Source organism: Ambystoma mexicanum, chromosome 9 (genome assembly GCF_040938575.1).
Source record: "Ambystoma mexicanum isolate Mex_15411 chromosome 9, UKY_AmexF1_1, whole genome shotgun sequence".
NCBI lineage: Eukaryota > Metazoa > Chordata > Amphibia > Caudata > Ambystomatidae > Ambystoma > Ambystoma mexicanum.
The window spans coordinates 1,276,309,339-1,276,322,188 of record NC_090931.1 but is presented as its reverse complement, the minus strand read 5'-3'; the positions used below and the strand labels follow the sequence as shown (position 1 = coordinate 1,276,322,188).

Genomic DNA, 12,850 nt, shown 5'->3' with positions numbered 1-12,850 from the left:
CTATGGTGTACCGGCGATAGTGACATTTTATCAAACCCCACCCATTCGCCCTCCACAGGGGTCGAGCGGGATGCGGCCCTGTGCTGTCAGTATACTCAATTTCAGGAGATTAGCGATTTTTCAAAAATAGGTTATGACACCACAAAGGTACACAAGGCTATAGCACACCCCCACGTGCATGTCAGCTACAGACCTGGGCAACGCCAGGTGGTACCGCTAGTAAATACATAAACAGAACTACTGGTACTTGCCAGGACACAACCTGAGATTTCAGCATGCTGTCCAACATCTGCTAGTATTTTGGGTGCACGTTAACTACTATTGTTAGATATGAAAAAAAAGACTGCCAAAATCAAGAGGGTATACACAAATGCATTATACATCTGTACCTCTTTTTTTTACCTGTTTGAAAGCATCATTAAGCATCTGATATCGGCTAGACCGGCGCATCGGCAGACAGAGGCTGTACACCGCATGCAGTGCAGCACAGTAGAAGCTCACAAGCCCAATCTGTTTCCTGTGAATAAGCCACTGATCAAGCCAGTCTGGGAATCGTCTGTATTTGGTGCCATGGTGTAACTGGAGGAACGCTGCAAGGATGCCAGGCAAGTAAACCAGAGACAGCATGACGTACGAAACACAAGGCAGCGTGACATTGACCAGCTCAATAGGAATCTTATAGAACTTGTTTTTGTTCTCCTTTAGGTAAGGATGTAGGACACCTCTGGCAAAGTTGTACACATAGAAGCCAATGAAGAGACTCAAAGCCAGCAGGACAGGGATCTTCCAGAGTGGGAGGAGCTGTAAGGGAATGTTCTCGATGTCGCGGGCGGCACACAGTGTGCCCATGTCCACTGGGATAAACCCCATGCTGCGGGCAATTGTCGAAACAACATTTCTGGCTTCTTGATTATTGGAGCAAATCAGCACCTGTAATGACACAAAAGATATAACCAGAATAGGATAAATGAATGAGAACAGTCTCGGGGAGAAGAATGCAAGTTAATGAACTCTTACAGTGCACATTGTGGAAAGAACTGCCGTCAGTCACTTGAGTCTATTCAGTGCTATTGAAGGCTTACATCAAGGGTGCTGCTAAATGAAGCTTGCCAACCACAGAACTGCCACAGTGCAGTGCAAGCCTCTTTTTTATTACCCTGTGTGGAACTGTGCTGTGGCAAGTAAAGTGTGTGATGGTGTTTTCACTCCTAGGAGATCAGCCCCGCATCCTGTTCCAAAATCCTAAGCCTCAGTGCCCAAGATCCTCTCCGCAGAAGGTCCACTTACCCACGAGACATACACAAATGGGGTGCTAGGTCACCATATCCTGCATTTAGTATTCTTCCATTAGTCAGGTGAAACTGAATGGGTGTGCATAGCACTACAAATGTGTAAGAGCAAGTAAAGAGTAGTTTCAATTTTAGATTCGCACAACTTCTTGTCTCTGTGAGAAAATGGGGTGCTGTGTAAAATCATGATTACATTCCCTTAACATTACTGTTGTATTTATTTATACATATAAATGTGTGCATTTTGCATAACCCAAGGAGATATCCAATATTGTGCTATCATGGGTGTTGTGGATCAATACAGGATTCACTTTCATGATTTATGATCAGCGTTTGAAGGATGAATAAAACGTGATCCCTTGTCGAAGAACTAACAAAATCCTGCAACAGTGATCACATTTAAGAAAGGTTAAATGGTAAGAATCGTTCCTTGCCTTTCTTTTAAAATATTTTTTTTTGTATTCACATATTTATCATAATTTGGAAAATGACAATTCAGTGTTACATTACATTTTACAGAAACAAACATACATAGATTCACAGTTGTGGAAAGTACAGCAGCACAAGGCAAAGAAAATATTATTGTATTGAGGCATTAAATCTTTTTCAGATACCTTCATAGAAGTCTCTTTTCTTGTTCCTACACAAGATCACCCTTTCTATTTTTGACATCTTCAGTCATCCATTCCGAAACAGAGGGCGTTTGTTCACTTTTCCAGTTCCTTAAAATAATTTTCTTTGCAGAGTGTGATGCTCTAAAGAACCAACATCTCTGTGGAAATGTTAGATCTGCTATTAGCTCCTCCTCCCCTAGAATAATACTTCCAAAATCATCCTCCACATCAATCATCAGAACTCATGGTCAGCATCACATCTCTCACCAAATCCCACATAATTCCACATCCCCACATCATATGTTCAAAGGAACCCACTCTGTGTTTGCATTTCCAAAAGGCCTCTAACAAGCCCCTTTTATATAATTTCGGTGGGGGCCAGTACACCCTGTTCAGGATCGTAATCTGTCTTGCTGTTTCCCCTAGAATCAGCGAGGTCAAAGACACATTTCTGCAGATCTTGTTCCATCGGCTCACACTCATTTCCAGGTCTATCATCTCTGACCATTTGACCAAGAGATTTTCATTGGGTTCCTTATATTGTGCCAGGAGTTTATACACCTTGGAGGCGATGTGTCCATTCAGCTTGAAATCTTGCAACCAATCCATCCAGTCCTTGCAAACATCTGGAATTTTATTCCCCACAGTTTTTTCAGTTTTCTATATTCCCAAAATGTGCCATTCTCAGGATTCTTTACCATTTTCAATCTTTTAAACGAGATCCATTTCCCTTCTTGGAAAATGTCACCTAACCATTGAATACCACTCAAATACCAGTTAGGCCAAACAGTGTTTTCCCCTCCAGCTTAACTTCCGGATTGAGCCATAGAGATGAGTTATTTGAGCAGGAGACTCCTTTATTACTAAGCTTCAAAAGTCCTTTCCAGCACTCCTTCAAAAATGCTGTTGAAGCATATGATTTGTATCCATGCACATCCGACGTCATCAGCACCCTTGGTGCAAGTAGAGTACATCTTCTAGTTTCTGTCTGAGTCCAAACATCCATTGAATTCTCAATGAAAGGTAGCAAATGTCAAAATCTAGTACTGCCAATCCTCTATTTTCCATAGATACTTGTAATTTCCAGAGATTTATCCGAAGTGGTTTTCCCTCCCACAAGAATGACTATCCGACTCTCCATCCGCCTCATCAGCTTCTTTCTTGCTATTAATGGGATCATGCTCAGGATATAGTTAATACAAGGAGCTAAAGTCATTTTGATTGTGTTCACTCTTCCCCACAGACTCAGCTTCAATTCATTCCATTTGCACAGGTCATTTTTAAGAATCTCAACAGCGTGTAGCAAATTAACATCCATCATACGGTCCACATCCCTCCTCAACCAAATGCAGAAGTACCACATCTATTCTGGACACCACCTGAAGCCATACTCAATTAGCTGTTGATTAGTACAAGTATTTGATGCCGGCATAGCTTCAGATTTAGACCAATTTATTTTATATCCAGAGTACTCATGAAAGACATTGATTTGATCCATGGTTGCTTGGACTGAAGAGACTATTCCTTGCACCATTAGCAACATATCGTCATCATATACTCAAATAGCTCCCAATGGCTCCATAGCGAGTGCAAAGAGCAAAGGTGATAGAGCACCCTCGGTGTGTTCCTCTGCCCAATTTGAAACTTTCAGAGAAAAAAACATTAGTATTTATACTTGCTGTTGGTTTTTGTATAGTAGATTAATCGATCCAAGTAATTTTTCTCCCACTCCGCAGCCTACTAAAGTGGCCATTAAATATATTCATTCAATGCGATCAAAAACCTTTTCAGCATCTAGTGATAGATAGTATGGCCACCTCAGCAGGTAATTGCTTGTTTTCATATAGGATCCGAATCAGTCTGCGCATGTTTTTAGAAGCAGGTCTCCCTTTAACAAAGTCTGCTTGTTCTTGGCCAAGGATCCCTGGCAGCTAGTTTACAACTCTCATTGAGATGGCCTTGGCTAGGATTTTAAAAACTGCTCAGGTTCAGCGCCAATTTCCCTTGTTTCAGAAATAATGAGATGGTTGCATGTCGAGTGGACAGGGGGAATATGCCCCTCATCTATGGGGATTGCAACATGGCCAACATCAAAGCATATACTTCATCCGGCATAATCCTGTATAATTCTGCCAGCAAACCATTAGGCCCTGGCCATTTCCACCATGTTTAGATGGCACATTGCTCTTTTAAATTCTTAATTGTCTAGATTCAATCTGTCCTCTGGATTCAATTTTTTTAGGTTGCAGCTTCCTATATATTCATTCAAACGGTTCTGGGTAATCTGCACATCTGATGAGTATAATGTTTGATCTGTGATGGGTCAACCGTGATTTCTCTCGTCAGGCATTCAATTGCGTCAATAGATTGTTCATTCTCTATAACCTGCAGATGGTGCGCCAAGAGGTAATCACATTTCTCCCCACCATCATAGTAGTTACTTCTTGCTCTGAACAAAATCACATCTGCTTTTTCTGTTAGTAGCTTCTCTAGTTTCCTTTTTTTAATGCAAGTGCAGTACAAGATTCCAAAACATTGTGCATTTTCCAATTTCTCTCCCTAGTTTCTTCACTTCAATATCTCGGTCCCTTCTCGTTTTACTAGAAAGGCCAATTAGCATGTCTCATGTAACATTTGATCGGTTCCCATACACTTTCCACTGCTACTTCTGTCCAGTTTTTCTCCACAAAAAATGTAACTTCTGTCACAATCTTGTGCACTAGTTCGACATCCTCGGGTAAAGTGACATTAATTTTCCAAATACTTGTTTTAGGCATTGGGTATGACAAAGACATTTCTATTGAAAATGGTGCATGATCTGAGATCAGGTAGTGTTTATATCACTTTGATCACAATTTTCTTGTGTAAAAACCAGAGGTTAGGAGCAAGTCTATAAGTGAGAACATTTTATGTCGCATCGAATGGAATGAATATCGTCTATCCAGGGGATGTTGAATTTTAAACATATCTTTAAACCACATTCTCCCATAAATTCTATCATGGCTTTGCGCTTCATTTTGCTTTCATTACTGACAGAGAAAACACTTATCTAACATGGGATCCATTGCAATATTAAAATCTCCTCCCACAACTATGTTTAGTGTTTTTAAATTCCGTATACACTGTGTGAGAGATGAAAGTTGCCATCCCCATCATTTGGAGCATAAACATTGCAAATACAATATGAAACATTTTGAACTTTCAGAGTAATACAAACTATTCTTCTTTCCTTATCCTTATTACAGATTATTTCAGATATTGGCAGGTTTTTCTTTATCAGAGTGCAAACGCCCCTGGTCCTGGAAGTAAAAGAGGAGCAAAAAACACTCCCCACCCACCCAAGTTTCAATATTTCCGCCTTTGTTTCTATTCGGTGCGTTTCTTGTAACAGGGATAAGTCTGCCCCCAGTTCATTAAGCCTGTGTAATATCCTGTTCCTTTATAGTTTGCACAGTTTACATTCCAAGCCACTATTTTCAAACATTTTTTATTAGGCTGTGCCATATTAGGACTGAACAGAACGCACGCTGTGAAGAAACACAAAGACAAACAAAAACAATAACAGAAAATGCAACTGGTTGGTTTTGTCAGTACAAAACCCACCAGCTCCTCCCTTCCATAGTCTTTATAGAAAGATATCTGTCCCGCCCCCTTCCCATAGATTCCAATATTTATAGTGCACATCTGAGTTTAATGTTTTGAATACCAAGATGTCTTAAAATCCATAAACCAAAGCCTATATGCCACAGCTACATAATTGCATGCAAATACTCCATTAATTGGATAGTTTCCTGGTGATCACTGCTTCTAAACATGGAACTTTACAGCTTATCCAAATATTCCCTTCAGCAGTCAAATATCTCAATCTATTGTCACTCGGGCCCTCAAGTCTAGAATGAGTTTAATTCATATTGCCTCCTATGTTACCCAAGTAGCTAATCCTCCCATCTATGTTCAGTGACATGCATCCATAGAAATTACTCCTGCCGTCCTAAACCCTTCAGTTTGTGCGTGTATAAATATTGTATTAACTAAAGAAGAAGGGGTGGAGCCGCATACCTCTGTGTCGAAAATTGCCAGCTTTAGCTTAACCATATTTTCTCAGGGTCACCACTGCCTTCCGTATTTCCCCAAACTCACTCTGTTTGGCTATTAAACTACCTACTGGAGTATGACTAAATAGCACGTCACTCCAAAATCATACTGCCACATCTCTTCACTGCTTAAACAAACTAGTTTCTCTTTCAATTTAAACCTACCCTACAACACTCATCTGCCAGTGCTAGTCGACAATGAAAGGGCCCTTAAAAAGGAATTGGGGAATGATTAACTCGAACATTGGGGCACAGCCGTTAAACAGATATGAATAAAGCAGGGATATCAACAAAATTTAAGAGCCATGGAAAGCCTCCACCAAACCCGCACTGCCTGCAGTTCCCTCCAGCAAAATGCATTCAGATATTCTGATAGAAGGGGTGTAGACAAACACGCAGCAGTCAAACCAACCAAAGACATCCACAGCCACGTGATTTATTCAATGCGAACCTTGAACACAACCTGTCACTGAACTACCATTTATTTACAAATTGCACGCATCGGCCAAACCGCAGTAAAGTAAATAACCCATTCTTACATGAGAAACAAAAGGATTAATGTCGAGCCACCAACAACATCCAGTACCCCAGGAACCTTACCCCGACACCATATACCGCTTGAACTCCAGAAAAAGACGTGCATGCCCTCGATACAAGGGAACCGAAGAAGTTGTCAAACACGCTCAAGACAATCATCTAAAGATCCCCCTGCACAGCCCAAGCATAGATCAGTATGGGTCCTGCAGTGCCTCCATGAGCAAGGTGCCCAGAACGTGTCACACCTACATGTACGTTACCATCAGCGTAACTACAATAAGCATCCTGGTGGTGGCACCTCCCAACAGACCAGCAGGCAGATGGGATGAGGATCTCGCGACCAGAGTATAGAGATCCATAAACTGAGGGGAAATGCAGTATGCTCCACCATTCCTTACACTCTGGCTTTCACTTCCTTATTAAAAGGAAGGCACCTCACAACGTGCTGAGTACAGACCCTTTTTAACCACGCGCTCACGAAACTCAACGTAGCCGTTTAAAACAGAAATCCTGCATTTCAAACAGTAATATTATTCATAAATAAACTTAATAAATGAACAGAAATATAATATAAATATCCAAATCATTAGAAAAATGCGCAAGTATTACATTGCTGTAAATTAACCCAACGTTATAAATGAAAGGCTGAGCTATTCCTGGACTATCCATTGGGTTTTAGCCTTTTTAAGCCACCGTTCAGCCTCGGCATGGTCTACTGTTGTTTTCACGCACTTTTCCGTGTATATCTTCAGAGTTGCAGGTTTCCCCAACATAGTTTTAATGTTTTCCTCAGAGCAATGGCTTTGGTGACCCTAAAAGCCCTCCTCGCCTCCATGATCTCCCTGGGAAAGTCTGGAAAAATGGCAAAGGATCTCCCATCTAGCACAAGTTTCCCTTTCTCCCTTGCAGCCTTCAAGATTTTCTCCTTTACATCGACCTTGGGTAAAACCAAAATTATCTGCCTTGGTCTGTCCTTCATGAATTACCCAGCTCTCTAGGAGTAACCCAAGTCACCAGGGGTCACAATTTCCTTGCCCACCAACTCTGTCAGGACCCCAAGGACTCGTGAATCTAAATCCTTATCCAAGCCAGGTCATTCCTGTAAACCCAGCATGCGCAGATTCAGATTCCTGCTTTCAACTTCCAGGGATAACTTCTCATTTCTTAGGTCCGCAATCTCTGATCTTAAGTCTTTATATGCCCTGAAGCTCCCTGCCACTTCTGAGGCCAAGGCTGAGTTACCAGAATCAACCTTTATAACTCTGATCTCCAGATGGTTCACCTTTGAGGTCAGTTCATTTAAAAAGCTTTTCATCTCTTCCACGTTCTCGGAGACCTTTAGTAGGAGGGTGTACATATCACTGCTGCTGGGCGTCTCCATCTCGCCTTCTTGCTTTGGCTTTTTTTTTGGGATAGGATACTCAGGAACTTCAATCCTCTTTTTATTCCCGGTATTCATTCCTTTAGTATCCACAGCCAGAGGATGGAGCAGGCGCAGCAGGCTTAAGCTGCTTCTAGGTCGCCCAACATTCCAGAATCTTTCTTTTAAAATCCTGATAGGTCTTCTACTCAGAACTCAGAAAGGAGGCTGCTCCCACAGTTTTGATGGCTTTGCACCAAATAATCTACTTCCTATATTGGATTTTCCGAATTGTGCCTTTCACACACATCTAAGCAGCTGATCAAATAGATCCTCAGGGGCTTAATTTTCAATATGGGCAACCCTCCATACCTTCGTTTTTCAGTCTGCCATGCCCTTATGGAAGTGGAAATACCATATGCAAATTAGTGTTGGTCCCACCCTACCTCTAGGGTCACATCCCCTGTGCACGAGACTGCAAGCAACCCCAGTCCTGTTTCAGCCTTGTTGGGCATGATCTCTGAAATGGTGTAGGTTGGGCCTCTAGGCGAGGCCAGCAGCTAGTAGCCTCAGAATACACATAGCTCCCATGAAACAGGGGTCAGCCTTCTTCAGTTTGTTGTATTGCCTTCCTCATAGCTGTTATCTATTGCCTCTTGGCAGAACGCTTTTCGTTTCTAGAAGCTGGCTCTCATAACCCTTATTACTCAGAACACTTCTCCCCTACCTCCGAACGAAGCACAAAACTCCAATGACAGCCTTCTCCCATTTGCATCAGAAATGCATGGGTTATATTCATACATATTCTTCAGGACCCACCAGAGTCCACCCCAAACTAGCTTTGCCCCCCTCAACTCAAGAGGCAGCTGTTGCACAAATGTCTTGGAAGGCCCTCAAGATGGCGACCCAAGGAAACCATTTTGCTCCTAATCATAATAGAAGGGTTTGACGCAGTCATGCTAGCCCCTCCAATCTATGAATGGGGGACCCTGTGTTCTATAGTGCTTTTCTGTTCAGTTTCACGGCCAATTCCTCACAGATTGGCAATGACCATAGGTCTAAACGGGACCCATGTTTGGTGGTGGTGTTTATCGAGTTCCGTTTGCATTGAAGTAGTTGTAGCTTTGCCTTTTCTACTATAAACGCTGGTCTCCAAGTCACAGAATGCTACAATAGAGGGTGGGGGGGGGGGCTGGCGTGAATCTATTTGGAAGCTATGAATCCTCATCCAAATGCCTACTTGAGTATTCACAGACACAGCCACAGTGCCCCACATATTTGCACAAGGTATCCTCATTTCAAGAGGTGCCAAATCGGCTTGTTTGGTCAGCAACCAACACTGTGTGGAGGAAGCACAACTTCTTGCCTCGCCACAAAGTCACTGTTCCTCAGTTCAAACCTCAATCATTGCTTCTCCTTGGCCGTGTCCTCGTATCCACAATAGATGAACACGCTTGATAGTTCACACACAGTCTAAATGTGTGGGACATCCAGGATTATGAACACACATCATGTAAGTAGCTACCACAGGTGTGTCTGCAACAGCAGCGTGCCCATGCACACCAAGGACATCTACAATTCAAACCAAGCCCAATACTTTTCCCCTTGATGATTACAAATGGTGTCTTAAAAAACCTGTAGTACTGACAATTATATATGTTTCCCCTAAAAGCAAAAAACCTCCATCTGCAGATTCCCTGTGCCTGGCAATAATCTGCATATATAACCGCTGCACAAACACTTGTTCGCCCTAATTGTGTTTGACAAACGGGGAGAGTTTTGGCAATGAACCTTAAAAGCGAGCAACTCCTGGCTGTGCGATTTTTTTAATTTTTTTATTTTTATTTTATTTTTTTCATTTAAACAATCCCAATTGTATTATTTACAATAATCACAAAGAGATTCAATAAACAAAAACAAGAAACACTTGATTTTGGACTAAAATAAATACAGATAATCCAATAACCAAAAGAATGGGCGGCATCACGTGAAATGTGTGAATTGTGTAAGAAAAACTTATGTTGATCGTGTATTCATTTTTTGTGCAAAAGAAATGCGTTTTGCTGCTATGGAAAGTCGCTAAATGTGCAAAACACGTGTTGGCTGTTCGGGAAAGACATCATTTATAAACCAAGGTTTCCTTATTTTATTAGTGGGATCAATTTGCTAGGATTGGATGTTGCAGGGAACATAACTTGGATCGAGTAAATAAAATTTAAAAGCACACAAAGGAGTTTCGCATTTTTAACTATTGTGGCACGGCTTGTTGCAAATAAAGTCATTTAGAACTGAACAACCTTCTGGGCCTTCTCCAATCAGGCTTCAGACCAGGCCATGGTACTGAATGTTTACGGATATACCTACAAATTCAAATGGACGAGCTAAAAGATAACGGCAACCTAGCAATCCTCCTTCTACTTGACCTATCTGCGCCCTTTGATTTGGTCAACCATAAAGTCCTCTGCAAACATTTGACTACGGCAGCCCACTTCTCCTCTAAGGCAGTTCTATGGATAGAGTCCTTCTTATCTAATAGGACAATGAGGGTATTCACCCCCACTGCACCTGCTGAACCAGCCCTAGTACCCTGCGGAATTCCACAGGACTCCTGCGTATCACCGACTTTGTACAATATATTTACCAAGCCACTTTTCAACCACATGGATGATTTGGGCGTCTCCTACACTAATTATGCAGACGGCACTCAAATCCTCATTCCCATTACAGGCTCATATGACACTGATGTGAAATTACTCAACGAGATATACCACACCATACAAGCTTGGATGGCTATCCATGGTCTTAATGAATACAAAACAGAGTTACTCCTCATAAGATCTCAAAATAGACTAAACAAACTAGACAATCAATACAAATCATTTAACATCGACAACAGCACGATCAAAGTGGCAAAAGAAGTTAAAACCTTAGGGATATACTTGGACTCAGCCCTCACCCTAATGAGACAAGTTAATGCCACGGCTTCAGCAGCCTATACCTCAAAACTTATTAACGCCTGCAGACCATTCCGCTCAGCAGACAGCTGCATTACTTTGGCTAGAGACTTGGTACTGTCGAGGCTCGACTATTGCAACTCCCTGTATCTAGGCACGAGTAGTCATAACATAAAAAAATTACAAGTTCTAAAAAATAATGCCTTGAGAGCGGCACTTAATATCCCGAGAACAACCAACCACATCACGCCTGCCAGGCGTTCGGTCCACTGGCTACCTATCTAAGATAGAATTGCTTTCAAAACCTTATCAATGACACACAAATGCCTATTCAATACAACCCCTAAATATCTGGTGAACAAATTCACGAAAAATCTGAATAACAGACCTACACACTCCAGACAGGTGCACTTGCTAAAGATCCCTAGATTTAAACTGCAGAAAGCAGGGAGAAACCGCTTCCCTGTACTAGCTGCCAAATTGTGGAATTCCATGCCTGCAGTTCTTAGAGCAGACCCTTCTTTCTGGATTTTCAGAATTTGTTTTAAAACCTGGCTCTTCACACATGAGCGCCAACTGTCATACCATTACCTGCTAGGTCTCCAACTATTTTCTGTAACATTATCTCGATATACTATCAATGGTATATAATGTAATGCTTACAAATGACCCATGCAATGTAACAAAATGTAATTTCCAATAATGTCATGTAATACTCGTGATCAAGAATGTCTGTACTACCTTCAATGTAATGTTTACCAAGTAATGCGCCCAGATACTCTTGGGTTAGGTGCGCTTTACAAATGAACAAATAAATAAACCACCCTGCACCTGCTCATCCTTCTCCTTTAGTCCTACGTGAATAGGCCATTAGTGAGCCGCTGCCTGCAACGTATGCCAGCACTAGAAGCCATGGGTGCAAACACAGGTTTGACATTTTCTGAGGATGCCTTTTCGCTGTTTTTTTCTGAGCGCAAGGTTACCATGAAGACCAAATGGAAGATGGATCATCAACCTCAGTATTTGTGCTAACCTTGCAATCTGAAACCACCAATGACCCCCCCTGTTAGTCCCAGGCTCAAGATCACAGGCGATTACTTGCCCTCAATGGCACATCCCATTTTCGTCTCTAGTATTAGCAAACTGGCTCAGGTCACGTGATCTGGGCTTTTCTTCAGATGTGAAAGTTCAGATTGCACTTTTTTTTGCTGGCTGGTGATTCTAAACTCACTTGTTTGATCGTGTTGGGAGTTTGGTGTGAGGAAAAGAACTGCACCTCCCATAAGGCCAATCAGTGCCTGTTGGGTGAGTTGTTGCCCTTTGAGCCGCATATTGCCTACATAAGGCACAGCTGAGACGCTGAAGTGTGCACTAGCAACCCATGCGGTGCGTGCAAAGTGCGTCGCTGTCATGCAGTCAGACGATATGGCGAATATGGAGGACAAGGCGAATCTGTGCATGGCTGAGAGTCAAGACTCTATAACTCTGCCAGTGCAAGTAAGTGTGGAGCCTAAGGATGATGTACTCACTAAAGCAGCCTACCTAGATGTTTATATCCCCTCAGGCACTCTAGGACTTGCCCGCCTGTCAAAACCATGCGTGTATCGAGACGGCGACGGGTAAAATCAAACTTTTTTCAAAAAAAAGGGGGGAAGATGTGGTTGCCATAGAAGAGCAGGACAGAGAGTTGGTAGTTGATTGAACAACCTCATTGGCATCTGTAGGCTGTAAAACAATGTAATCCGTTATTACTGCTGTCCGATCGGACTTGGGTACCTTAGTGTACCAGGAAGTAGAAAAGGGGTCTGAGAAGGCCATTATTGAGGAAAAGAAGGATGAGGCTTTGCTTTTGGGAGCATTGGGAGCACAAACGTGCAGAACTGTGACCCATGGTGAGTCGGACGTTGTGGAGAGAGAGCAGCAAGTGATTGTAATAGACGCAATTGATATCCATACAGTATCCTCTACAGAAACTGAACTTTTCCCTACCCCAGATCTATTC

General features: G+C 42.2%; 1 protein-coding gene across 4 annotated transcripts in view; it reads right to left on the bottom strand.

Annotated features, from left to right (window-relative positions):
• The window catches only part of STEAP3 (STEAP3 metalloreductase), a 176,443-nt gene that overhangs the window by 45,720 nt on the left and 117,873 nt on the right, over window positions 1-12,850 (bottom strand). For all 4 annotated transcript variants that reach the window (XM_069616603.1, XM_069616605.1, XM_069616604.1 and 1 more), the window contains one exon: window positions 403-930. In XM_069616603.1, the coding sequence (XP_069472704.1) occupies window positions 403-930 (528 nt within the window). The remainder of the gene's footprint in view (window positions 1-402; window positions 931-12,850) is intronic.